This window comes from Mastigoproctus giganteus, chromosome 4 (assembly GCF_048544385.1).
Source record: "Mastigoproctus giganteus isolate SK-2022 chromosome 4, ASM4854438v1, whole genome shotgun sequence".
NCBI lineage: Eukaryota > Metazoa > Arthropoda > Arachnida > Uropygi > Thelyphonidae > Mastigoproctus > Mastigoproctus giganteus.
Window position 1 is genome coordinate 169,664,389 of NC_143578.1, and position 25,685 is coordinate 169,690,073.

Genomic DNA, 25,685 nt, shown 5'->3' on the forward strand with positions numbered 1-25,685 from the left:
AGACAAACTGAATAGGTATTTTGCATCAACATTCACTCATGAGCAAATTTTTTGGGAAGGGGAAGCCAGAAGTTTATCAAATAACTGAGAAAATTTGGAGGAGAAATTGTTGAATCTAAATATAAAAAAAGCAACTGGAGTGGAGATGGGATCTATCCATTTATACTAAAGGATGCAGCAAAGGAGATAAGCAAACCCTTAACCATAATTATGAGAGCATCTTTGGATTCAGAGAAGGTCCTTAGACAAGAGATGCGAATGTATTCCTAATTAACAAAGGGGGATCAAAAGGTGACATGAGTAACTACAGACCTGTTAGCTTAACTTCTCTTCCAGGGAAAATAATGGAGTCACTGGTTAAAGAAGTAATGCAGATCTAAACAGGAGTGCAATTATAGCATAGCATATTAAGGGATGATCTTGTCTGACCAATTTAAATGGATATTATAATGCAGTAACAAAGGAACTGATAATTTTGATATCACATATTCAGATTTCAGAAAAGCTTTTGATACTGTTGCACAAAAAAAAAAATTTACTGTACAAATTGTCACACTGTACAAGTGTGGCATTAAGTAACAGATAAATGGATGGTTGAGAAGGAGAAGAGAGAGAGTGGTTATCAATGGATACTGCTCTTCGTGGACTAATGTCACTAGTCCACGAAGTTATTAGTCCCTAAGGGTTTGGTGCTGGAACCATTGCTGTTTTCTTTATTTATTAATGATACTAATGAAGATATATCAAGCTTAATGTCTAAGTGCACAATGATACAAAGGTTGGCAAGGTGGTTAATGACAGTAATCAAGGTATGCTACTACAACAAGATCTAGAAAAATTAGGCAGATAGGCTGAGAAATGACAATTGAAGTTTAACATTGACAAATGCAAGGTACTGCATGTGAGTAGCAGTAATCCTAGATTAGCATACCAACTGTGTAGTACAGTAAACCCCCGCTATTTGCGGTATCTGTATTCACAGTTTTGCGTATTCGCAGTATCTGTATTCACGGTTTTGCGTATTCGCGGTCGCTAATTTAATATAAAATGAAACCTAAAAAAATGTGAATTTTAAATCACCATGAACATTTTCCGCCATAAAAAAACATTGCCGTTGCTAAAATCATCTTTCCCAGTCAAAACAGAGCTCAGTGGGTGGGGGGAGAGGGGTGACAAAATCGCGAGCGTGGATGTTTCTCGCTAATCCTTGTTCAGTATGTGCTATGCGTTTGTCATGGAAGGTTTCGTCGTTTGCTTTTAATTTATATGCTTATAAATTGAATAAATTTATCAATTTATAAATTGATATGGTTACAAAAGTGAAAAATCTACCGTTTTGCAGTGTGTTAGTGTAAACAGACTTTTTCGAGTGTATTAACGGTAGAAAGTGACTTTATTGTGCACAAATTCTTTTCTAACCCCTACAAAAAGATGGCTACAAATAACAAGGGAATTGTAAAAAATCGAAAAAGGTGATGACAGTAACGAGTAAAATTCAGTTATTAGACAAAATTTCTAATGGTGAAAGTGTCTCATCAGTGGCAAAACATTATAAAATCAATAAGTCAATGGTACGATCAATCAAGAAATCAGAAGAAAAAATCCGCCGTAGTGTCTGTGAAAACGCGCTAATTGCTTCAAAAATTTGCTCTGTAACTCGTGATGTTAAATTAGAAAAAATGGAAAAAGCTTTAAATCTGTGGATAGAAGACCGAACTCAAAATAAAAGTCCCTTAAGTTCGCTCATCATTCGTGAAAAGGCAAAACACCTTTAACAACACTTTAGCGAAACTGGTGATAGCACTGGCGGGATAAGTTTTTTAGCTATAGCAAAGGCGCTGGATTGAAAGATTTGTTTGAAATTTCTAATAAATATTACATTTAATATTAAATTGTTTCTTATTTTCATTTCGATGCCTTATGCTTGCATTTCACTATGTACTGTCTATGTACATAGTCATATTATGAAGGTACATATAATACATACATACATAGACAAAATTATAGACTAGTTTTTCTTATATATTTCATACTTTGTAATGGAACCCCTTTATTACTATGGGAGCCATAACTCAGTATTCGCGTTTTCAGTATTCGCAACATTTCTCAGGAACGTAACCCCCGCTATTTGCGGGGGTTTATTGTACTACATTCAGGATAGTTGAAAATTAAAACAACCAGGCGATAATTGTTCAGTCAGATATGAAGTTTTCCGAGAAGTGCAGGCAGACAGCCAGGACAAGCTCATGGGTTTCTGCCAATGATATACAGGAATTTTGCTAGAAGGGATAGGGGAAAGGTGATTACCCCATTGAATAAGGCAATAGTCAGGCCATATCTTGGGTACTGCATACAGGTCTGGAGGCTTTATTTTAAGGATGTAGAACTGCTAGAATGGGTGCAGAGAAGTGCAATGAGATGATGAGAAAAAAAAGGGTGCTCTTACCGAGAAAGGTTTCAATTCTGAAAACTGTAGAGTCTAGACACTATTCACCTGTGAGGTGAACAGACTGAGGTGTTTAAGGCTTTGAATGGACTGAGCAAGCTCAGTGCTGATGGGATTCCTCCTCTTGCTCAGGCTACATACATAAGACATAAATTCAAACTGAGAAAGGATGATTGCAGAATAAATGTGCAGAAGCCTTCGGCCAGTGGTTGATTGTTGGAACAAACTTCCATCCAATTTTGCGAAAGTGGGTAGTCTGAATAAATTCAAAACTAAGGCAAACTACTGGAGGGGATAGACAGGTGATGTGTGAAGTTTTTTTTTTTTTTTTTTTTTGGCTTATGCTGTATAAGCTTGCTTTCTTGCATTATTTGCCACTGCTAATACTAAGTGTATTTCCAGATTTCAGTATAGGGTCCTTAATGTTTTTGATATTCATTGAAGGAACTAATACTGAAGCCTGTACCACTATTTTTTTCAGGTTGATGGGGTACTACAAGTGTTACAAGAACTCAGTTAATATAGAAAAAAAATAATAAAAAAAAAATATATATATATATATATATATATATATTTTTTTTTTTTTTTTTTTCTATATTATATATATATATATATATATATATACACACACACACACTGAGTGATCACTGAATTATGACCACCCTTATGAAAACTGAATGCAACCCGTCGACCACGTGAGTGCGCAGTTAGTCAACCTACATAGCATAGATAAAGTGTCAGTGGCTCAATCGGTAGTAAAATTCCGAGCGTGATGGGTAAAAGGAAGGATTTATCGTACCTTCATAAAGGACAGATTGTGGGTGCTCGATGAGCTGGTGCCTCGATTTCCCAAACGGCTGAACTGGTGGGGTGTTTGAGAGCTGCCGCTGTTAAAGTGTACCAGGACTGGCATCAAAATGATCAAACAACGACCCAACGGCAAAACTGCAAAGGTCAGCGAAAGGTTCGCGTTAGAGGTGAACGCCGGGTCCGACGACTCGAACAGGCGCAGCACTGCTGAAGAGTTGACTACCCAATACAACATGGGCCAACCTGGAACAATATCTGCCATGACCATGCATCACACACTCACACATATGGGCTATACCAGCAGACGATCCCTTCGGCATCCTCTCCTAACCAAGGTTCATCGGCGTAAAAGACTCACCTGGTGCAAAAAGCATGCAAGTTGGACGTTAGAAGACTGGAAGTAGGTGTGCTGGTCGGATGAGTCATGTTATTTACTCCACATGATGGATTGTCATGTATGCATTTGGCATCAACAACATGAGGCTCTTCATCCATCGTGCATGGTATCAAAAGTGCAGGCCGGTGGAGGCGGTTGTTTGGTGTGGGGCATGTTTCACTGGCAGGAACTTGGACCCCTGGTGCATGTGGAACAACATATCACTAGTCTCCACTATCATTAACTGCTTGCTGACTATGTACACTCCGCTATGTTACACTTTTTCCAGAATGCCGATGGTGTCTTCCAAGATGATAATGCGCCAAGTCATCGGGCACTTGATGTGCAGGAATGGTTTGATGAGCACAGTTCTGACTTCTAGCATATCGATTGGTCTCCGAACTTCCCCAATATCAATTCCATAGAGCACTTGTGGGACACTGTGTAAAGGCATATCAGGCATCTGGATAGACCAATCATCTCCATATCTGCATTGCTAGCTGCATTACATACAACTTGTTGCCAATACCTCCTGAAGGCTTCTGACATCTTGGTGAATCAATGCCACGTCAGATAGCTGCTGTACTGAGAGCAGAAGGAGGACCTAAAAAGTATTAGGTAGGTGGCCATAATTCAGTGATCACTCAGTGTGTATATTCCATTGTAGAAAACACGTGTTTTATGCTACATCACAAATATCATATAAATGCTTCAACACTGCATTTCCAAAATGATGTAAAATCTGTTGGAAAGGGTACAGAAAAGAGCAGATGGGCTTAAAATATGGCACCCAGAGGAAAAAAAAAAAAAAAAATGGTGCCCGTTGAAAACTGTTCTTTTGGAATTTTTGCATTTTTTAACCATAAAAAGGCGTGAACCAACTGCCTCACTCTACCTATGCCACTACGCTCTTTTTACAGGTAGAAATTACAGATAAGTAAGTTGTCAGTCTGGAAATGAGAAGTCTATGCAACAAGCCAAGCAAGTACAGTTAGTCCTCGTACAGCACGATAATTGTGTTTCTTGAAACCCTCGTGCAATATAAATAACAGGCCCTATGGGAAAAATAGGATTAGGTGCCGACCACCCAAGATTGAACACACATTTGTAACCAAAACATCACCAAACACAATAAATAATCGTAATAAAATACTTAAGTATTTTATTATGACTATTATGTAATAAAATATTGCTAATGCTTTTGCTTCTATCGTAAGCAAACATGTTTTTTTTCTTGATTTTCTATCGAAACAGATGACAGCCGTTCCATCTCTTCCAATTCTTTGTGTCTTAATCTAATGGATTTTAATTACACTTTGAGTTATTCCTGCTATGAAAGTTGTTTTTATTTTCTCTGCATTCTTTGTAATTCTCGGCATTGCCTCATTTAGGTCTGTAGCATGTGCAATATCACATGGTCTTTCATTTTGTTCAAAGCGTTTCAATTTGAAACGCTTTGAGCAAAATGTGACCACATCGTAGTATCCAATTTGAGTGGATACTACGATGTGGTCACAAAAGAATTGAATGCAAAAAATAATTTTGATATCATATACTTGGATTTCAGGAAAGCTTTTGATACTGTTACACATGGAAGACTGCTGTACAAATTGGAGTGGTATGGCATTCAGGGCATGTTACTGCAATGGATAAAGGGCTAGTAATAAAACTGCAATGGCAGAGAGTGGTAATAAATGGATACTGTTCTTCATGGACTAACGTTATTAGCAGTCCCCCAGGGTTTGCTGCTGGGCCCATCATTGTTTTGTGCATTTATAATTGATATCGGATGAAGGTATATCAAGCTTAATGTCCAAGTTTGCAGATGATTCAAAGATTGGCAGGGTTGTTAATGACAGTAATGACGGCATGCTACTGCAACAGGATCTAGAAAAGTTAAGCAGATGGGCTATGAAGTGGCAACTGAAGTTTAACATTGACAAATGCAAAATACTCCATACAGACAGCAGTAACCCAAGAGAAACGTACTAACTGTGTGGTACTACACTCAAGGAGGTGGAGAATGAAAAAGACCTGAGGATAATTGTTCAGTCAGATATGAAGCTCTCTGAGCAGTGCAGACGGGTGCCAGAGCAGGTCATGGAGTTTTGTCAATGATATATAGCAATTTTGCTATCAGAGACAAATAGGTGATTATCCCGTTGTATAAAGCAATGGTTAGGCTACACCTTGAGTACTGTATACAGGTCTAGAAGTCTCATTTTAGGAAGGATGTAGAGTTGCTAGAACAAGTAGAGAGAAGAGCAATAAGATTGGTGAGAGTAACAAAGGGGTGCACTTACGAAGAAAGTGCTTAAGTTCTGCAAGTTTTTTTTTACCCATTTCACCAATCATCTGGAGTTGCAACATCTGGAGACTAGGCACCTGCTAGGTGATCTGATCGAGGTCACCTGCAAGGTGATCTGACCTGTCAGCATTGACAGGATACTTCCGCTTGCTCAGTTTAAGAACCTGAGGTGACATAGATTCAAATTGAGGAAAGACGGTTGTAGAATATATGTGCAGATGTTTCCCTTTAGCTGGCAGGTAGTTGATTGCTGGAACAGACTTCCATCTATTGTTGTGGAAGTTGATAGCTTAAATAAATTTAAGGCTGAACTAGACAAACATTTAGAGTGACCGTATGGGTGAAATAGGAAGGTTTTTTTTTTTTTAGGCTGATGCTGTATAAGCTTGCTTTCTTGTATCATATGCCTCAACTAATGCTAACAATGAAAGAGGAATAATTATTACGTCATAGTTTCATCACTAATGAAATAGAAACAATCTGCCAGATTCTAATAACAATTAAGTATAACTGTTTCAGATTTTTGAAACAATAAAAAATAAAGAATAATTAAACAAATTGGAAAAAATATAAAATTGTCCCACATACAACACTATAAAATAAAACTTGAGGTAAACTTTCAACTTTAAAAATCTGATGGTTCAATCAGTTAAATGTGCAGATAACTACAGGTACTGCCCAGCTTACATAATACTCAACTTATGGAAATTCAACTTTACATAAGTTTTTTCTGGCCAGTGCAAACTTAAAAAAAATCATGGAAACTTATTTTTCACAATAAATAACTGTAACAAAATACTTACATATTTTATTACGATTATTCATTGTGTTTGGTAACTTGGAAACTTGTTCTTTGTTTGATCTTCTATCCAAACAGATGACAGCCATTCCATCTCTTCCAATTCTTCATGCCTTGATCTAATGGATTTTGTTACACTTTGAGTTGTTCCTGCTATGAAAGTTGTTTTTATTTTCTCTGCATTCTTTCTAATTCTCGTCGTTGTCTCATTTAGGCCTGTAGCATTCACAATATCACATGGTCTTTCATTTCGCTCAAAGGGTTTTACAATTTCATATTTTTTCTCTATCGACAGAGGTTAGTCCGGCCATAAGCCTTACCAGGGAAACCCCAAGGTGTGATTTTGGCCATAAACGCTAGTATGAGGCGGCTACAAATTTTCCCGGGTAAGAATTTTTGACCCGGTCTGCCTCTGTCTGTCAATATTGCTTTTCTTTTTCTCTCTGAACCTGTAGTGTCTTCACCAGGATGCTTCCTTTTCAAACCTTTTAAGTATTTTACCCATTTTTAGGGAATAAAGCACAATTACAAAATGAGGAGGCATGCCTGATACACATAAACAAAGCTGTGCACGTGTAGCAACTGAATAAATAACCCTGTAAAGGCAGAGACACTATAACACCTCAGTAGTTCACATTTTACTAAAGCACATTTCTGGAGGTCACTACCATAAAACAATAAAAACAATTTCCAGTTGCATTTCTGCTAGTGGAATCTGTTATAAACTTGTAGTAAACTCGATCTAATTGCATTTGCAATAATACTGATAGATGGAACTGTGTGGATTTTTACATTATTATGGTAAAATGTGTTTCCCCTTCACTGATATGAAAAACATAAATACATTTTCAGAATCTTCTCTTCATTCCTATCGTGTTGTGTTCAGTTCGGGTGATTCCGCATTCGACTGTCATTTCTTGTAAACACAAAGGTGAATCGTGCATAAGCAAATTCGGCTCATGTTGTATACAATATCGTTCCGCTATTTATAAATTGTGTATGATCGAATTCGCATAGTGTAAACACATTATACAAGGACTGACTGTATTGTGAAAATATCATAATGTGAACACAGTAACACATTGTTTTTTTTTGGAAATTAGTTCCAAGTCCTCAGAAGTCGAAATTTTCACTATATAACTAAACGATTTATCTCTCTAAAAGGTCATTTTTATAATGGAAATTGCTACACTTTCATCGTTATCATATGTTCTGTTATAAGAATAAATTTTGAATGCCTTTGTGATATTTTTCTAAAACACATTTCTGGAGGTCACTGCCATAAAACAATTTGCACTTTCCAGTTTATTGGGCTTTTCTGTTAGCACAATCTATTATAAATGGTAAACTCAATCTTATTGCATTTGTGATAATCCCGATAACTGGAATTGTGTGGGTTTTTACGTTATGGTATTATGGTCAAATGAGTTTCCCTTCACTGAAATCTTCAATCATATAGAAAACATAAATAAATTTTCAGAATCTTCTCTTCATTCCTATTTACTTATTACAATGGTGAAGAGAAAGGGACTAAAAGAAAGTGCAAGTGCTGGCAGTGCTAGAAAACAAAACAAAATTGATATAGAAATGAAGATGATTAACTAAGAAGTACAAAGTAGGACAAAGTGTGTCATCTAGTGCACGGAATTAGGTCTCACTGCTTCAATAGTGAATACTATTTTAAGGGATAGTGCGCATATAAAAGAACGTGTTAAAGGAGCAATGCATTTAAGATCAACAGTGATCACAAAACAACATTTAGGTGCTATATTTTAGATGGAAAAGCTATTAATAATATGGATGGAAAATCAGATTCAGAAGCAAGTGCCCCTGAGTCCAATGGCCATTCAAGTGAAAGCAAGAAGTATTTATGAAGATATTAAGGAAAATTATGTCAAACTTCAAGCCAAGTTCATAGCAAGGTTTAATAGGTTCAAACATCATGCTGATTTCCAAAACATTAAAGTATGCGGTGAAATCGGCAGTGCCGATTCTGCAACTGCAGAGAAATTTTGAAATGTGTTGGAAAAAATCCCTTCTAAATCTCAACTTCCACAGCGGCGTGCTTATCAGCTGGAGAGTTAATTCTGGCAAAAATGCTCGAATGGTAAAACTTGCTGACATTATGCCTGTCTCCTCTCTCTTTTTGGTAATTTTACAATTTTAAAATTTTTGTAATTTTGTACACTTTTGTAATTTTTTCTGCACGGGAGATAAAAAAAAATTGAATAAATAATTCTATTTACATGTTCATCGAACATTTCTTTCTTGCTTCAATCAAATTCAGCCATGCATAGTTGCGAGTGCTGCATAAGCATTTAGGGAATTTTCAACTTACATAAAATTAGACTTGCGTAAAGTTCCGCAGAACACAACCCTTATATAAGTCAGGGAATGGCCGTATTCTTTCTCATTGAGAAAGAAATACAATTTACAATTTCATATATGCACAGCCCATCATTAACCTGCCCTCACCTACAAATGGACAAATTCACCTGAAAATTTGCATGTATAATTTGACATATATGGACGTAAACAATTAGTATGTCAAACTGATCAGCACAGTAGAACATCTGGTAACATGTCTATAACCATTCTTATATAGAATCTGAAGTTGCAATAAAAATGTGTAAAAGTTATCAGGAAGACAAAACAGTTAGCAAATGCCCATCTGAGAGTATGCAATACCTTTAACACACATAAGGTAATATTATACATAGCTGACGGCCTTTGAAAGGGATCAGACAATTGGGTGACAGTAGCTGACGGCCAATAGGCAATCATCAAATGAGGGCCATGATAACTGAATGGTTGGGCACTGTTAATACATGGGTAGCAGAATGTAACTCAGACAAACATCACTAGCATTCTGGTGGCATCATAATGATAGGAATCTCTCAAAATCAGCCAGATTTAAAATGTCATAATAACATCCCTGTCTGCACCTGTATCAGGAAGATGATTAGCAGAAAACTGTATGAAGCAAGACAGCATGTTCACCTTGTGTTGAGCTATGCTCTAAATTCCCTAAATGCTTATGCAGCACTCGCAACTAGGTGCGCTGAATCTGCCTGCCCTGCATCTAATACATTCCACAATTATCAGCATCTCTCTCTCTCTCTCTCCCCCCCCCACACACCAATTGCAATGGTGTGGGGGGAGAGCTGCTTAAGAGCAAGAATGGTATTATGTCATTTTTAGTGAAAAATCACATTTCTGTTTGAGATCCAGTGATGGGCAGCATACAGCCTGGAGACTTCATCACTGAGCAGGTTACAATAGTAATTCACCTCTGACTGTTATTGTTGGCAAGCTCAATTAAAACAGCCATTTATCTCTGATCATTACTGTTGGCAAGCTCAGTTAAAATTGAAGTTCACCTCATCATTACTGTTGGAAAGAAATTATGTTACAACCATTCTAAGACCAATGCTTCAGTGCTTTCTATTCTCCAGTCCAACTATTACTGCCCATATACAGTTCTCATATTCTGACGATGCCTACATGATGAGGACATGTTTCCTTAGCCAGCACATTCACCAGATCTGATGCCCATCAAACACATTTGGGATGTAAAGGGACATTCACTGACCTTCACATCTCACTCTCCCTACCACTGTTACCCAACTCACAGTACAAGTTCAAAAAGCTCAATGTTTCCCAAGATGACATCCACCTTCTCAATGCTCTATTGTGAGGAAGCCATACTTTATATTCATAAACTGCATTTTTATAGCTAGCTAAATACTGCTGAACTGATACATAAACTTGATCAATTCTTGTATATAGTGATATTATTATTATTATTATTATTGCTCTTATATTATTTCTCTCTGTTTGGGGGGGTTCCACCTTGTGACGGGTATTGCTACCAAGTACACAGGGTGGTTGTTATCTGGTGTTACTGCTGATTGAGGAACTCTCTGACTATCCTACAGGTGCTCAGGATTGCAACTTCCTGGAGTTACTTGTAGGTGTTCGCTGGGAGATCTCTTGCTGCTAGGCTGTTATGTAGGGTCTTTGCCACAATACCAGTGGTTAACTCTATGATCGGGATAGTCGTTACTTGTTGCACATGTCAGATCTCTTTGATCTTAGGGTCATGTACTTCCTGATAAAATCTGTTGGCAACCTGCAGAAAACCCCATGGGTTTTCTGCAGGTTGCCAACAGTTTTATTATCATTATTGTTATTATTAGCCATATGGTGCAAGGAAGCCTGAGGCTTTTGAAAAAAATTCTGAGTTACACTGAGAGAGAGAGAACAAGAGTTAGAAGTAGAAGGGAACCACCAAAAAAGAGAAGAATGATGATATTCAGCTCAGTTATTTTGAGCTGAAATCATGCACTCCTTTTAAATGGAGCAATTTCATTTACAAAGCAGTGTAGCATATGAATTAAATAAAGCAATAAGATTATTGCTACTAAACAGTAATTTGAAATATAATGTATCTAAGCATTAGCAAAGGCACATGATGCAAGAAAGCAAGCTTATATAGCACAGCCAAAAAAAAAAAAAAAAAAACCCACTTATTTTACCCATCCACTCGCTTCAAATGTTTGTCAAGTTCTGCCTTGAATCTATTTAAGCTATCAACGTCTACAACGACAGATGGAAGTTTGTTCCAGATCAACCACCCGTTGGCTAAAGGCAAACTTCCGCACATCTATCCTACAACTGTCTTTCCTCAATTTAAATTTATGCCCTCTCAGGCGATTATTCTGAGCAAGAGGAAGAATCCCATCTGCATTGGGCATGCTCAAACCATTCAAGGCTTTATGCACCTCAATCAGATCACCTCGCAGGTGCCTAGTCTCCAGACACTATAATTTATAAAACTTAAGCCTTTTTTTCGTAAGAGCAACCCTTTGTTCCATTCACTAATCTTGTTGCCCTTCTCTGTATTCATTCCAGCAATTCCACATCCTTCTTAAAATCAGGCCTCCTGTATACAGTACTCAAGGTGTGGCCTGACCACTGCGTTATACAAGGGGATAATCACTTCCTTATCCCTGCTAGAAAAATTCTTGTATATCATTGACAAGACACCATAAGCTACTCTTGAAGACTGTCTGCACTGCTCAGAAAAATTCATATCTGCCTGCACAATTACCCTCAGGTCCTTTTCATTCACTACAACTGTCAGTGTGGTACCACAGAGTTGATATGTTACTCTGTGATTACTGCTTCCCATATGTAGTACTTTACATTTGTCAATGTTAAACTTCATTTGCCACCTCTCTGCCCATCTGCTCAACTTTTCTAAATCCTGTTTCAGCAGTGTACTGTCATTATTGTCATTAACAACCCAGCCAACCTTCACACCATCTGCATGCTTGGACATTAAGCCTGATATACCATCATCAATATAATTTATAATTACAGAAAACAACAATGGACGCAACATTGAACCCTGAGGGACTTCACTAACAACATTAGTCCACGAAGAGCAGTGTCCATTGATTACCACACTCTGTCTTCTCCCACTCAACCATCCCTTTAGCCATAGCAGCAATTTGCCTCCAATGCCACACTGCTCCAATTTGTGCAGCAGTCTTCCATGTGCAATAGTATCAAAGGCTTTTCTAAGATGCAAATATATGATATCAAAGTTATACTTTGCATCCAGTTCCTTTGTGATTACATCATAGTATCCAATAAAATCAGTCAAACAAGACTTCCCCTTAACAAACCCATGCTGTGTCCGAGCTATAACTGAAGTCTTGGCTAGATGATCCTGAAATGCTTCTTTAACCAGTGCCTCCATTAATTTCCCTGGAACAGAAGTTAAACTAACAGGTCTGTAATTACCTGGGTCTCCCTTTGATCCTCCTTTGTGGATTGGGGTCACATTTGCACATCTGCAGTCCATGGGTACTTCCCCTGAGTCCAGGGAAGCTCTCATAATTATGGATAAGGGATTGCTTACTTCCTTTGCCACCTCCTTTAATATAACTGGATAGATTCCATCCACTCCAGGTGCCTTTCTTGTGTTTATCTTCAACAATTTCTCCTCCACTTTACTCTCATTATTACAAGATTATCTAGCTTACTCCCTGAATAACTCCTTATGTGTGAATGTCGATGCAAAATATTAATTTAGTTTGTTAGCTACCCGAGCAGGATCATCAACAGTTGAACTATCGATATCAAGTGGACCAATCTGATTCACTCCCTTCCTTCTAGAGTTTACATAAGTAAAGAACTCTTTGCTGTTTATCTTTGCTTCCTTTGCCAAAGATTTATCGTAATCTGCCGTTGCTTGCCTAACCTCCTTTGTAACTTGGTTACAGACCAGTTTATATCTATCATAGGCTTCTGTGTAACATATTAATTTATATGTATTCCATGCATTTTTCTTCTCTGTTACATGTCTAATTAGTTAATCTGACATCCATTTAGGCCTAAATCTTGAACAATATTTCTTTGTTGGTATCAAAAGCCTAGTAGCTTCCAAGATTAATTCTTTGAATGCTTCTCATTTTGAATTTTCTGTTGGTAACATCATCAGTTGGTTCCACTGTATAGAATTTAAATACTGTCTCAGGCCACCATACTCACCTTTATGAAAGCAAAAACCTTTCCCTTTACCCTTGGATGGTAGTTACCTCTTTGAGTAAATCCCACTTCAGCACACTGTGATCACTGCCACCTAGTGGTTCCTTTATCTGCAGATTTTTGATGCATGAAGAATCACTACTGATAATCAGCTCAAGAGTATTACTCCCTCTAGTTGCCTCCCGAACATGCTGCTGTAGAACACAATCATCCAATAAATCCACAAAAGGCTTGCTAGTGTGTGAGTGACCAACCCACAAATTCCAGTCAATATCCGGGAAATTAAAATCCCCCATTATAAGACACTCTAATTTACTGGCCCACTCTATTTCTCTGCACAATTGCTCATTTTACTCATCAGATTCATTAGGCCTATAACACACACACACCTACTCTCATTTTTCCTTTCCCAGTGTTTATATCACACCAAACAGACTCATGTTTCTTAACTAATAGCATAACCCCTCCTCTCTTCTTGTCCTGTCTATCCTTTCTGTACACATTGTACTCCCCAAATTCCAGTTCTGCACTGCTTATGTCTGTGTGACACCATGTCTCTGATATCCCAACAATATCTGCCTTTGATGTCTTGACTAGCACTTCAAGCTCATTGAATTTATTAACTATACTCCTAGCATTGGTGTACATGCAAGTATACATGCGCCTGTTTCTACTCTTAGTTACCCTAACATAGCCCATGTATTTACTTGTTCCATTATGACTTCCAGCAGTCCTGGAAATTCCCATTGCCTTGCTTTCCAGGCTGCTGCTCAATAGCATTTCAATAGAAGTAGTGCAAGAATCACTTTTACCTCTGCCAGCGGCCACTGTTAATCTATTAGTGTGTGTATCCCCCCCCAAGCTAGCAGTTTGTGCAAGAATATTTGCCTCATCAGCAAATATTCTTGCACCCTTTCTATTTAAGTGTATCCTATTCCTGTAAAAGTAGTTTCTCCTGTTAACAAGCAAAGACCAGGCTGAGAAAAATTCTACCCCTTGAGCCTTGCACAATCCCTCCAGGGCCGAATTGATCGACAAGCCTCTCATCATATACTCCCTCCTATCGTGTCTGGGCAGAATTGCAGACACTTTCAAATTCAACCCTAACTCACGGCTTTTTTTCAGCATTGTCGTGCACTTTTTAAGTAATTCTGCCAGTCTCCTACTCTTAATATCATTAGTGCCAACATGTACAACAATATCACCCTTTGTGCCCTTAAAGGATGATATCAGCCCTACAAGATCATCAACATAATACAAATTATAAATGTACAATCCTTTTATTATATCACACTACCTGGTATATCTCTAAAAATGGCTTTTACATCTGGGTGGTGTCGAAGTAATTTTTCTGATGCTTTCACAAGAGAAATAAGGATTTTTCTCAGTTCTGTGTGAAACTGCAAGGGAAAGAGTTTTAAATATTTTATTAAATAACTAACAAACAAACACTTCACTGCAGTGAATAAAATTATTAGAATGACAAGGTTTAAATTAAGTGTATGTAATTTTTATACATACACCTTTATCTAAGATAGTGACATGCTTGCTTGGCAGTTACAATTTTGCACACAAACACAATGCCTTTTAGTGAACAAGGTATCCGATTAAAAGTTTCTGCAAATATTTCCTGCACAAAAAAAAAAGAATCAGTTCAATTCCAGTGGAATCCTTGAGTATATTCAGATTCTACTAATTTTGGTAACAATAAATTCTGCTTATGTGCTCTTACAATAAAGAAAAACACTGTCAGAAAATTTTGTGCCGCCAATAAAGTGGGTTTTGGGACCATATGCATGACACCCGGAATGAAATTTTTTTGAGGAATTTGAAGTTTCTAAAAATTTAAAATCTATATGCACAAATACTTTTAAACATTGTTTCCAATTTTCACTTTATAGCAAACATTAGGGCAGGATTATTGTCAAAAGTAATATCAAAGCATCATAAAAAAATTATAAAAATCTGAAAAAAAATAAAAACTCATCATTACTTTTTTTCTTTGCAGTAATATCCTTTACATTTATATATGCATTATTTCTTTGGATCCAGAAATTAATGAAATTCTATTTCCTTAATTTCTGGATCCAGCAATTTGCAGTAAACAGAGAATTTCTTCAGTTTCAGCTTGCAAAAGCCGCCATTATTAGCTAAAGTCTTATCGAAAGAGTATGCCCCCTTATGCAGACTTTCAAAATATCAGAAAAGAGAATATCAGAGTTTCTATAGCACCTGCATATAAATAAATATATAATAAATAATGGACAAGGATTGGTGTTTATAACAGCTTTAGCTTTCTCCTTCACTCTTTCGATATATCACTAAATAAATAAATAAATAAATAAATAAATAAATATATATATATATATATATATATACAGTAGAACCTGTATAAGAAGTTTTCCCCTGTACTAGGTTTGGTTTCTTAATTTCAACTCTATATATTATGATGTATTATTTTCCCGTGTAAAAATATTTTCCAGCATAAAACTTTTTTGATAAAGAATATGCAGTGTATTACTATAATGATGTTTTCCCACTTAATAGGTTTTTTTAAATATAGAAATTATTTATTTTTATATTAAAAACAATATAAACATTTTGGTAATTAAACAAACTAGTGCCAAGCATAATTTTAGTTTGTAGTAAATCACCAAAGTAGGTGAAATGCCATCGTTTTTGTTACATCTCATATGTGAATGGAATCCCTTCACAACAATTTGCTCTAATGTTGCACTACCTCAAATAAGCAACACTTCACCAGTGGAGAAGACAAATGTTACTTATTCTCGGCACCTAGGTTGTGGTATCTGCTGAGAATCTAACTGGCAAAGCAATATTGAACTACCTTATTTGAGGTAGTTCAATATCAGGGCAACTCGTTGTGAAGGCATTCACAATATGAGATATAACAGAAATGATGCCATTTCAACTACTTTGGTCGGTGATTTACTACAAACTAAAATGATGGGTGGCACTACCTTGTTTGATTCGCGAATTTTTCACAGTCTGAGGCTTTCAGTGCCAAAACCTTTTTAGTATAAACATTTTAATATAATGAAAGTGACATACTATAATTGCTTTCATTGAAAACCATAATTGGATAGCGTCGACCACGTGAAAAAGATGGTGATGTGTTTTCTGATGACAACTTATGGCTTTGTGCAACCTTATGGCTGAAGCAATGAATATATACGGGATGAAGATAGGCTGGTTTGGAGGGGCCTGCTGTTTTCAAATCTCAAGATCATTTCTTGGACTGTTCTGGAAATCATCTCATCTAGGTACTGTTTGTTTTGTTTGTTTGTTTGGTTTTTATGAGCATTAGCAACTAAGGCCATATTGCTCCGGAATATGCGGTGGTCATTCCCTGACCTTTCCGCATCCTCCGTATTTGGTGGTGACGGGCTCGAACCCCGGTCTAATCAAGAAGCGTGTGCTACGCACTGCTGCTCCTTCCCACCTGGCTACGGAGGCGCCCATCATCTAGGTACTTATTAGAAAAAATGTTCAACAATTATGAAACTCAGGCTCCAGACTGTTAACAGAGCAGGCATGCAGGGCTGTCTCATGCACAAAACTTCTAAGGATTTCCATTTTTGTGCTGGATGGAAGCCGAGTCTGGAAGTCTAAAACCTACCGAAGTCCACAGGTTATTGCAGAAAGTATCAACCATCCGCAATAACCTGTGGACTTAGGTAGGTGAGTGAATCCTGTAATTTTGTGACCAGAACATCTATAAAAGTATCCGATTATTGCTTTCTAATTCTAGTTTAAAGAAATTCTTCAGATAAATAAAATTCAGATACTTGTGAAAGCCAAAAAAAAATAAAAAATAAAAACCCCGGAGGGAAGGATTAAGGTTGTGAAATGACTTGTCTAGGGCATCATCTTCAAATTTAGCCACATAGATATCATCATGCAAGGGACAGAGGGAATTCTCCTATGTTTAGTCCTAACATTTGTAGATATGTTTAAGCTTCAGAGTAAAAATCCAGTTATTCTATAGGAAGGTCAAGCATGTCATCTTCGGTAAAATGTTGAGAAAAGCCCAAACAACTTATAATCAAGGGCAGAGTGTTAAACAGTCCTTTCCCATTCTCTAAAGCCAGAGAGCACTTTGAAGATAAGTTATTCCTAAGCTGCTGTTTTTGACATTTTCCAAAAGAAGTACTAATTTCAGTAATTTTATTTATTATATGTCTGTGAGGTGGAGGGAGAGAATAAGTCATCTTTAACAAACATAGTGAAAACTAAATTTTGCTGTGTAGTTATACAAACAGCTGGAAACCATTAAACTTCTAACTTGCATTAGCATAGTAAACTTTTAAAAGTAATCTAAGAAAATAACTACTTACATCTACAACTACTGGAGTATCTCCATCCACATTACGATCGGTATTCTTTGGAGAAAGTGAGCTGGTTGTTTGCTGTATGAGTGCTTGATAAGGAAAAGAGGCTTTTTCTTCTTTCTTCATACATAAATAAGTTATATTTATAAATCATTTAATCATATAAAAACCAGTTATCAATAGAAATAATTAAAAATGAATGAAAACAAAGTGAGTCAATATTTAAATATAAAATTATAGAATTACAATAGAATTAACAAAAATATTAAAATTATTAAATATAAAATTATTGAAAAACAGAATTCACACATACTTAGATAAATATACTATTTCTTAACTATTCATCACCTCTTCTAAAGAAATCAATATTATTTCTAGTAGACTAATAGAAAATTACCTACATACACATATATAAAATAAATTTTCTATTTATACTCTGGAATAAACACATAATGGCAGAGTTCATACAGAGAATACAAGAACATCACTACATTTAACAGTCATGTTAGCTCAAATCATGGTCACTCAAACAGATGTAATATGTAAGGGATGCCAGTAAGTGGCAGCTCATGGCCAAGCAAAAGGTTTGAGCTGCCACTTACTGGCATCCCTTACATATTACATGTTTAATCAAATGAAATTGGTATATACAGGATAACCCGTATAAAACAGTAGTAAGTGGTTCCTACAAAATCTCATGTAATGCGAAACCGTGTTATATGGGACTAAGAACCAGTACAAAAGGGGGGGGGGGGGTACATTCCAAAAGGTAACAAAAAATACATCATTTTTCTTTTTTTTATATATAACTATCAGAAACTTAATTTTTATAGCAGTAATAACTTAATATTTTAACTTTATTTTTATAATAGTAGTAACTTAAATAGTAATATCTGAACAAATGTTTTAACTTACAAACTGTGATACTTATATATATCAGATAATGTACATTAATTTATTCTTCCTCTTCATCGCTGCTAAGCACAATCTCTTCTGCATCATCTAGATTTTGTGTACTTTCTGCTCTCTTTAAAAGTCACAAATTGTACTCTTTGAAGTCACAATTTTTTATGGTCTCAAACAAGCACAAGTTCAAGAGCACAGATTCTATCCAACAAAAGTGGATAGAATCTGTGCTATTGAACTATTCATCTAAACTAAATGATCCCGACAAAATACAGTGGACCCCCACTTTAAACGATACGTGAAAATTGGAAGAATATTTTCCAGTTACCAAAATAAAAATAAATTTACGCTTACATACATAGCTTAATTAATACATACTGTAATATGTACATACTAATTGATATTTCTGTTCACTGGCTTTTTTTTTTTTTTTTTTTTTGTTGTAAAATTTAAAACCGTAAAAATGATAAAGCAATTAATAACAAAGAACCAAGCATGCACAAGTTGCAACAAACACGATACACAAAGTGAAATACAGAGTAATGAGTTTCTAAAAATTTATTTATGTTTTTTATGATTGAATATTTCATGGAAGGGGGAAACACATTTCACCATAATAACGTGAAAACCCACAGAATTCCAGCTTTCAGTACTATCGCAAATGAAAGAAGATAGAGTTTACTACCAATTTATAATTGGATTCACTAACAGAAAAGCACAATAAACCAGAAACTGCAAATTGTTTATGGTAGTGACCTCCAGAAATGTGCTTTAGAAAAATACCATGAAGGTGATAACGACTAGTGAGTCAACAGCAGGGATTCACAAAAAGGTATGGACATGTTGAAAATTACATCTAACATAATAGCAAGTTTTCCCAGCTCAAAAATACTGTTATGTGAGATTTCCCGCAATTCTCAAACCATATTAGAGCAAAACCAGGTTATATAAGTACCATGTTGTGTGAAGATTGCCAGAATTTATCAATCGTGTTAGAGCAAAACCCTGTTGTAGAAGAACCCTGTTATATGGTGGTTGCCTGTAATTATAAATCATTTCAATTTATACTCTAATAACTGTAAACTGCTATAAAGTGATATTACTTATTCTTACACGCATGTAAACATGCTAACGTGGCACATGTAATAATGTTAATTTTGCAATATCATTAGTGTTGGATGGTGCAAAGAGTTTAAATTATTATTTTAACAGTACTCTAGTTTGACACTCACACCCATATATGTGCACTTTGTATGTAAAAGGTATTTTCAGCTCGAATCATGGGATGATTTGGATGCTATTCGAGCTGAAAATCCCAGAATAACTGCCTCTGGCCTATTCTAGATGTAACTACAATGAAATTACAGAATAATAAAATATAATCATCATAATGAAATTCCATTACAATGAAATGTAATAAAAATAGAATGATATTTGCATATTACAAAATAATTTAAAATGAAATAAGCTTACTTACTAAATGCAACTTTTTATTAAAAATATTATTTTTTACGATTGCTACTTTCAAAAAACCAAAATTATTTTATTAAATATTTTATTAGATAGTATGAATCAGAGCTGTAATACTCAATACGTTCTACGTTGATATTAATATTTGTAAAATAATAAGAGGAGTTTACCTCAATATAGTACTTAGAACACTTTTGTATGATACTCTCCAGAAATTAAAACAAAAAAATTGAAACCTTACTTTTTCAATTGAAATCGAAAAAATAAATAATTAAAAACCGATTTAACACAATTCAAATCAATTTAACGCAATTAAATATTAAAAAGAATCTAACGAAAATATTCAAAACGATTTTCCTTCCTGAAGCTGACAATGCTTTCCGACTGTATGTTGTGATCACAGGAATGAAAATTACCAAATAGGGTTGAACCTGAAACTTAAATAGTGATTATTTGTCATCGCACATGCGTGTAAAGGCCCACACAAAGGAGATCAAATATGGTTTTACAGTTTCTGCAATTGAGAGTCGTGTATAATTACATTGAACATTAAGTATTTTGGCCTCGTTAAATAAAAAAGTATGTTTTTCGTTAATGGCATGAAAGGCTAATTCTGACGCTGCTAAACGAACTGAGGCTTCATGTTGATTTACACGAATATTCAGAGAAAATCGCATCGAACCTTGGTAAGACAAGTCTCAATTACCACAAGAAATGTTGTATACAAGATCATTAATTTGTGTTGCGAACGCGGAAAGAACCGAGCGATTGTTCAGTATAGTGTGTAATTTCCATATTGGCCTGGCCACAATTTTAAATTCGGTATCTTTAAAGAATCTATTAAGCTGTCTGTGCCACTGTTCAACATATGGAACAGAAATAAAGTATTTTTTGATATTACTATTGTTGGCTGGTGTAGTATTTTGTATCCTATCCTTAGCCTGTACCCTAATTCGGTTTATTGTGGCAAGGGGATAACCCCTGTTTAAGAACCTGCTAGTTAATATTTGTATTTCTGAGCCCAAAGCAGATTCCGTCGTTGAATATTTATAGGCATTTAGAAGTTGATTAAAGATAATCGATCTTTTGTAAGTGAACAGGCAATAGCTATTATAATGTAGAAGCATACCGGTGTTTGTAGGTTTTCGATAGATGCTATATTGGATTTTATTCGAGTCCCGAATAAGTGTGAAATTTAGAAAGTTTAATGACTTTTTCATCCGTATCCTCCCTTTCCAATGTAAATTTGAGTCTAGAATGAATATTATTAAACGAATGTAAAATGTCTTGGATAGTACTACTATCAGTAATAACTAGAACATCGTCTAAATACCTCCCATAGTATGTGATATGTGTTCGAAAAGGTGTCAAATGTATATGCTCAATCGTTGAGAGATAGATTTCCGACTTTAAGCCGCTCAGGCTCAAACCCATTGGTAATCCAAAAATTTGTTTGTACACCTTGTCTCGAAAGGTGATACAGTTGGCCTTAACTAACAGTTTAATTAAGTGAAAAATTTCCTTAATAGATAGCTTCATATAATTAATCGATATCGAGTTTTTATTTAACATATGCCAAATAATATCTAATGTGTATTCAACATTTACATTTGTATATAACGAGGTAACATCTAGTGAGAATAAATTGTCATTGTCACCAAGTCTACAGTCTTTAAGATTATTAAATAATGTATCGTAGTTCTTAATCCCAAATTGTATTACCTGTCCAAAGAGTTTTATAATGCTATATACAGGTGTGGCTAAGGATGAAAATGTTCCTATAGGAAACAATAGGTCGAATAGGAAATCTAGTCTTGTGTAATTTTATCTGACCAAAATGTGCAGGAATATTGTATGTTCTGGCCTTCAATCCTTTAACTGGGCCATAGTAATGTAGTTGTTTTTTTCAATACGTGGTTAACATTTTATTGTATTGATTGACCAAATTGGTAAACAGTGCCAGGTCTAACTTCAAGATAAGTGGAGGTATCTGAAATAACTGAATCTAACTTATTAATACAATCAGGTTTATCTAGTATTACCACTGTATCTCCTTAATCTGCCCTTTGTATAACAATGTCCTTATTTCCCCAGAGTTCTCGTAAAGCTGAACTGTCATGTGTATTCAATTTAAGAAGTCACATTTCTTTTATGTTACATAGTTAACGTTTTAGTATTTATTTTTTTATTTATTTTTCACTCTAATGTAAGGTTACGATTTTTTCATTTTAATTTCTGGAGAGTATCATATGGAAGTGTTCTACATACTATATTGAGGTAAACTCCTCTTATTATTTAACAAATATTAATATCAACGTAGAACGTATTGAGTATTACAGCTCTGATTCATACTATCTAATTCATTTTTTAAACTCTTATTGACTATTTCATTCACTTCCCGTCTTTCCAGGTGTAACCTATCGATACACACAATTATGGGGGATTTTTTGAATGGCTTGGTACAAAATTACAATAAATCAACACTAAGATACTCGGCCCAAAGTTACCATATTTCTTTTCTAAAATATTGCCTTCAAAACAACATCGTTCCGAAGTTTGCCAAGGTTGATTTAAATCAAAAAATTTCGGGCATAAAACAACTAACACTGGTTAGATTGCATAATATTGTTAAGCTTGCCTTAAAATCTCGATATTCAAATAAACAAAAATACCTTTCCCAGGTTAGGAAGCTTCGCGATAAATTAAAAAATTATCTACATCCGAACAATTGGTCTGTATTGAATACCTCCATAGATTTGCGACGAGAAGCACAGGCCTCAGAAATAAAAAACAGACACAGAATTGCAAACATTATCGGATAGGTCAAGACACATTCATGCAAATTCTAACACATTGTTGCAGGCTTGCGACCAAGTACATACGAGTTGGGTGAACCCCCCCCCACACAGACACACAACGTACTACCACAGAATACGTCAGCTAGGTCACGAACACCCCCTTACCCAGTATTCAATGAACCGACATATCAACAGGTTACAAATCTTTCCTCGAGTATGCTATCGCAGGACCAGATTTCACTTTTATCCAAAGGACTAAATTATAATTTACCACCTCGAAAACTACCTAAAAACAATGTGTAATTGATATTGAATTTGAACTTTGTAATGTTCCACAAAGACATTTATTTATTCAACACGTTAACCAAGTAGTGAATAACATAAAAGAAACACAACTTCCTAAATTGAATACACATGACAGTTCAGCTTTATGAGAACTTCGGGGAAATAAGGACATTATTATACAGAGGGCAGATAAAGGAGATACAGTGGTAATACTAGATAAACCTGATTATATTAATTAGTTAGATTCAGTTATTTCAAATACATCCACTTATCTTGAAGTAGACCCGGCACTGTTTACCAATTTGGTCAATCAATACAATAAAACGTTAACCACGTATCGAAAAAACGACTACATTACTATGGCCCAGTTAAAGGAATTGAAGGCCAGAATATACAATATTCCTGCACTTTTCAGTCAGGTAAAATTACACAAGACTAGATTTCCTATTCGACCTATTGTTTCCTATAGGAACATTTTCATCCTTAGCCACACCTGTATATAGCATTATAAAATCCTTTGGACAGGTAATACAATTTGGTATTAAGAACTACGATACATTATTTAATAATCTTAAAGACTGTAGACTTGGTGACAATGACAATTTATTCTCACTAGATGTTACCTCGTTATATACGAATGTAAATGTTGAATGCACATTAGATATTATTTGGCATATGTTAAATAAAAACTCGATACCGATTAATTATACGAAGCTACCTATTTAGGAAATTTTTCACTTAATTAAACTGTTAGTTGAGGCCAACTGTATCACCTTTCGAGACAAGGTGTACAAACAAATTTTTGGATTACCAATGGGTTTGAGCCTGAGTGGCTTAAAGTCGGAAATCTATCTCTCAACGATTGAGCATATACATTTGACACCTTTTCGAACACATATCACATACTATGGGAGGTATTTAGACAATGTTCTAGTTATTACTGATAGTAGTACTATCCAAGACATTTTACATTCGTTTAATGATATTCATTCTAGACTCAAATTTACATTGGAAGGGAGGATACGGATAAAAAAGTCATTAAACTTTCTAAATTTCACACTTATTCGGGACTCGAATAAAATCCAATATAGCATCTATCGAAAACCTACAAACACCGGTATGCTTCTACATTATAATAGCTATCACCCGTTCACCTATAAAAGATCGATTATCTTTAATCAACTTCTAAATGCCTATAAATATTCAACGATGGAATCTGCTTCGGGCTCAGAAATACAAATATTAACTAGCAGGTTCTTAAACAGGGGTTATCCCCTTGCCACAATAAACTGAATTAGGGTACAGGCTAAGGATAGGATACAAAATACTACACCAGCCAACAATAGTAATATCAAAAAATACTTTATTTCTGTTCCATATGTTGAACAGTGGCACAAACAGCTTAATAGATTCTTTAAAGATACCGAATTTAAAATTGTGGCCAGGCCAATATGGAAATTACACACTATACTGAACAATCGCTCGGTTCTTTCCGCGTTCTCAACACAAATTAATGACCTGGTATACAACATTTCTTGTGGTAACTGAGACTCGTCTTACCAAGGTTCGATGCGATTTTCTCTGAATATTCGTGTCAATCAACATGAAGCCTCAGTTCGTGCTTCTCGTTCAGCAGCGTCAGAAACAGCCTTTCATGCCATTAACGAAATATATACTTTTTTATTTAAAGAGGCCAAAATACTTAATGTTCAACGTAATTATACGCAACTATTAATTGCAGAAACCATAGAAATTAATTTACACGCATGCGCGAAGACATATAATCACTATTTAAATTTCAGGTTCAACCCTATTCGGTAATTTTCATTCCTGTGATCAAGAGATACGGTCGAAAAGCGTTGTCAGCTTCTGGAAGGAAAATCGTTTTGAATATTTTCGTTAGATTCTTTTTAATTTTTAATTGCATTAAATTGATTTTTAATTGTGTTAAATTGGTTTTTAATTATTTATTTTTTACTAATGAAGATTTCGATTTTTTCGTTTTAATTTGAGAGTATCATATGGAAGTGTTCTACGTACTATATTGAGGTAAACTCCTCTTATTATTTTATAAATATTTTATTAAATATTTTCACATTATAAATGTGAAACTACAGTCTCTTACAATTTAAAATTTATAAAACAATGCAACTGTCAAATGATACAATATAAACAACCATAGTTCTTCACACAAACTGTAAACAAACCTAATTTCAATCATACTGATCCACATCTGACAGTACATTTCATGAAAAAGAGTACAAAGCTTAGTGCAAATAACCTTGTTACAGTCAGTTCTCGTATAGCATGATAGTTGTGTACCTAGAAATCCTTGTGCAATGCAAAATCGTGCAATATAAACAAAAAGCCCTATGGGAAAAACAGGGTTAGGTGCCGACCACCCAAGATTGAACACACATTTGTAACCAAAACATCACCAAACACAATAAATAATCGTAATAAAATACGTAAGTATTTTATTACGACTATTACGTAATAAAATATTGCTAATGCTTTTGCTTCTATCGTAAGCAAACTTGTTTTTTTGCTTGATTTTCTATCAAAACAGATGACAGC

At 35.3% G+C, this 25,685-nt stretch overlaps 1 protein-coding gene across 1 annotated transcript in view; it reads right to left on the reverse strand.

Annotated features, from left to right (window-relative positions):
• Kpc2 (Kip1 ubiquitination-promoting complex subunit 2) overlaps positions 1 to 25,685 on the reverse strand; it is a 112,531-nt gene that overhangs the window by 50,312 nt on the left and 36,534 nt on the right. The window contains exons 3-4 of the mRNA XM_090373008.1: positions 17,656 to 17,769; positions 14,595 to 14,697 (exon numbers count right to left, since the gene is read on the reverse strand). Of these exons, the coding sequence (XP_090229134.1) occupies positions 14,595 to 14,697; positions 17,656 to 17,769 (217 nt within the window). The remainder of the gene's footprint in view (positions 1 to 14,594; positions 14,698 to 17,655; positions 17,770 to 25,685) is intronic.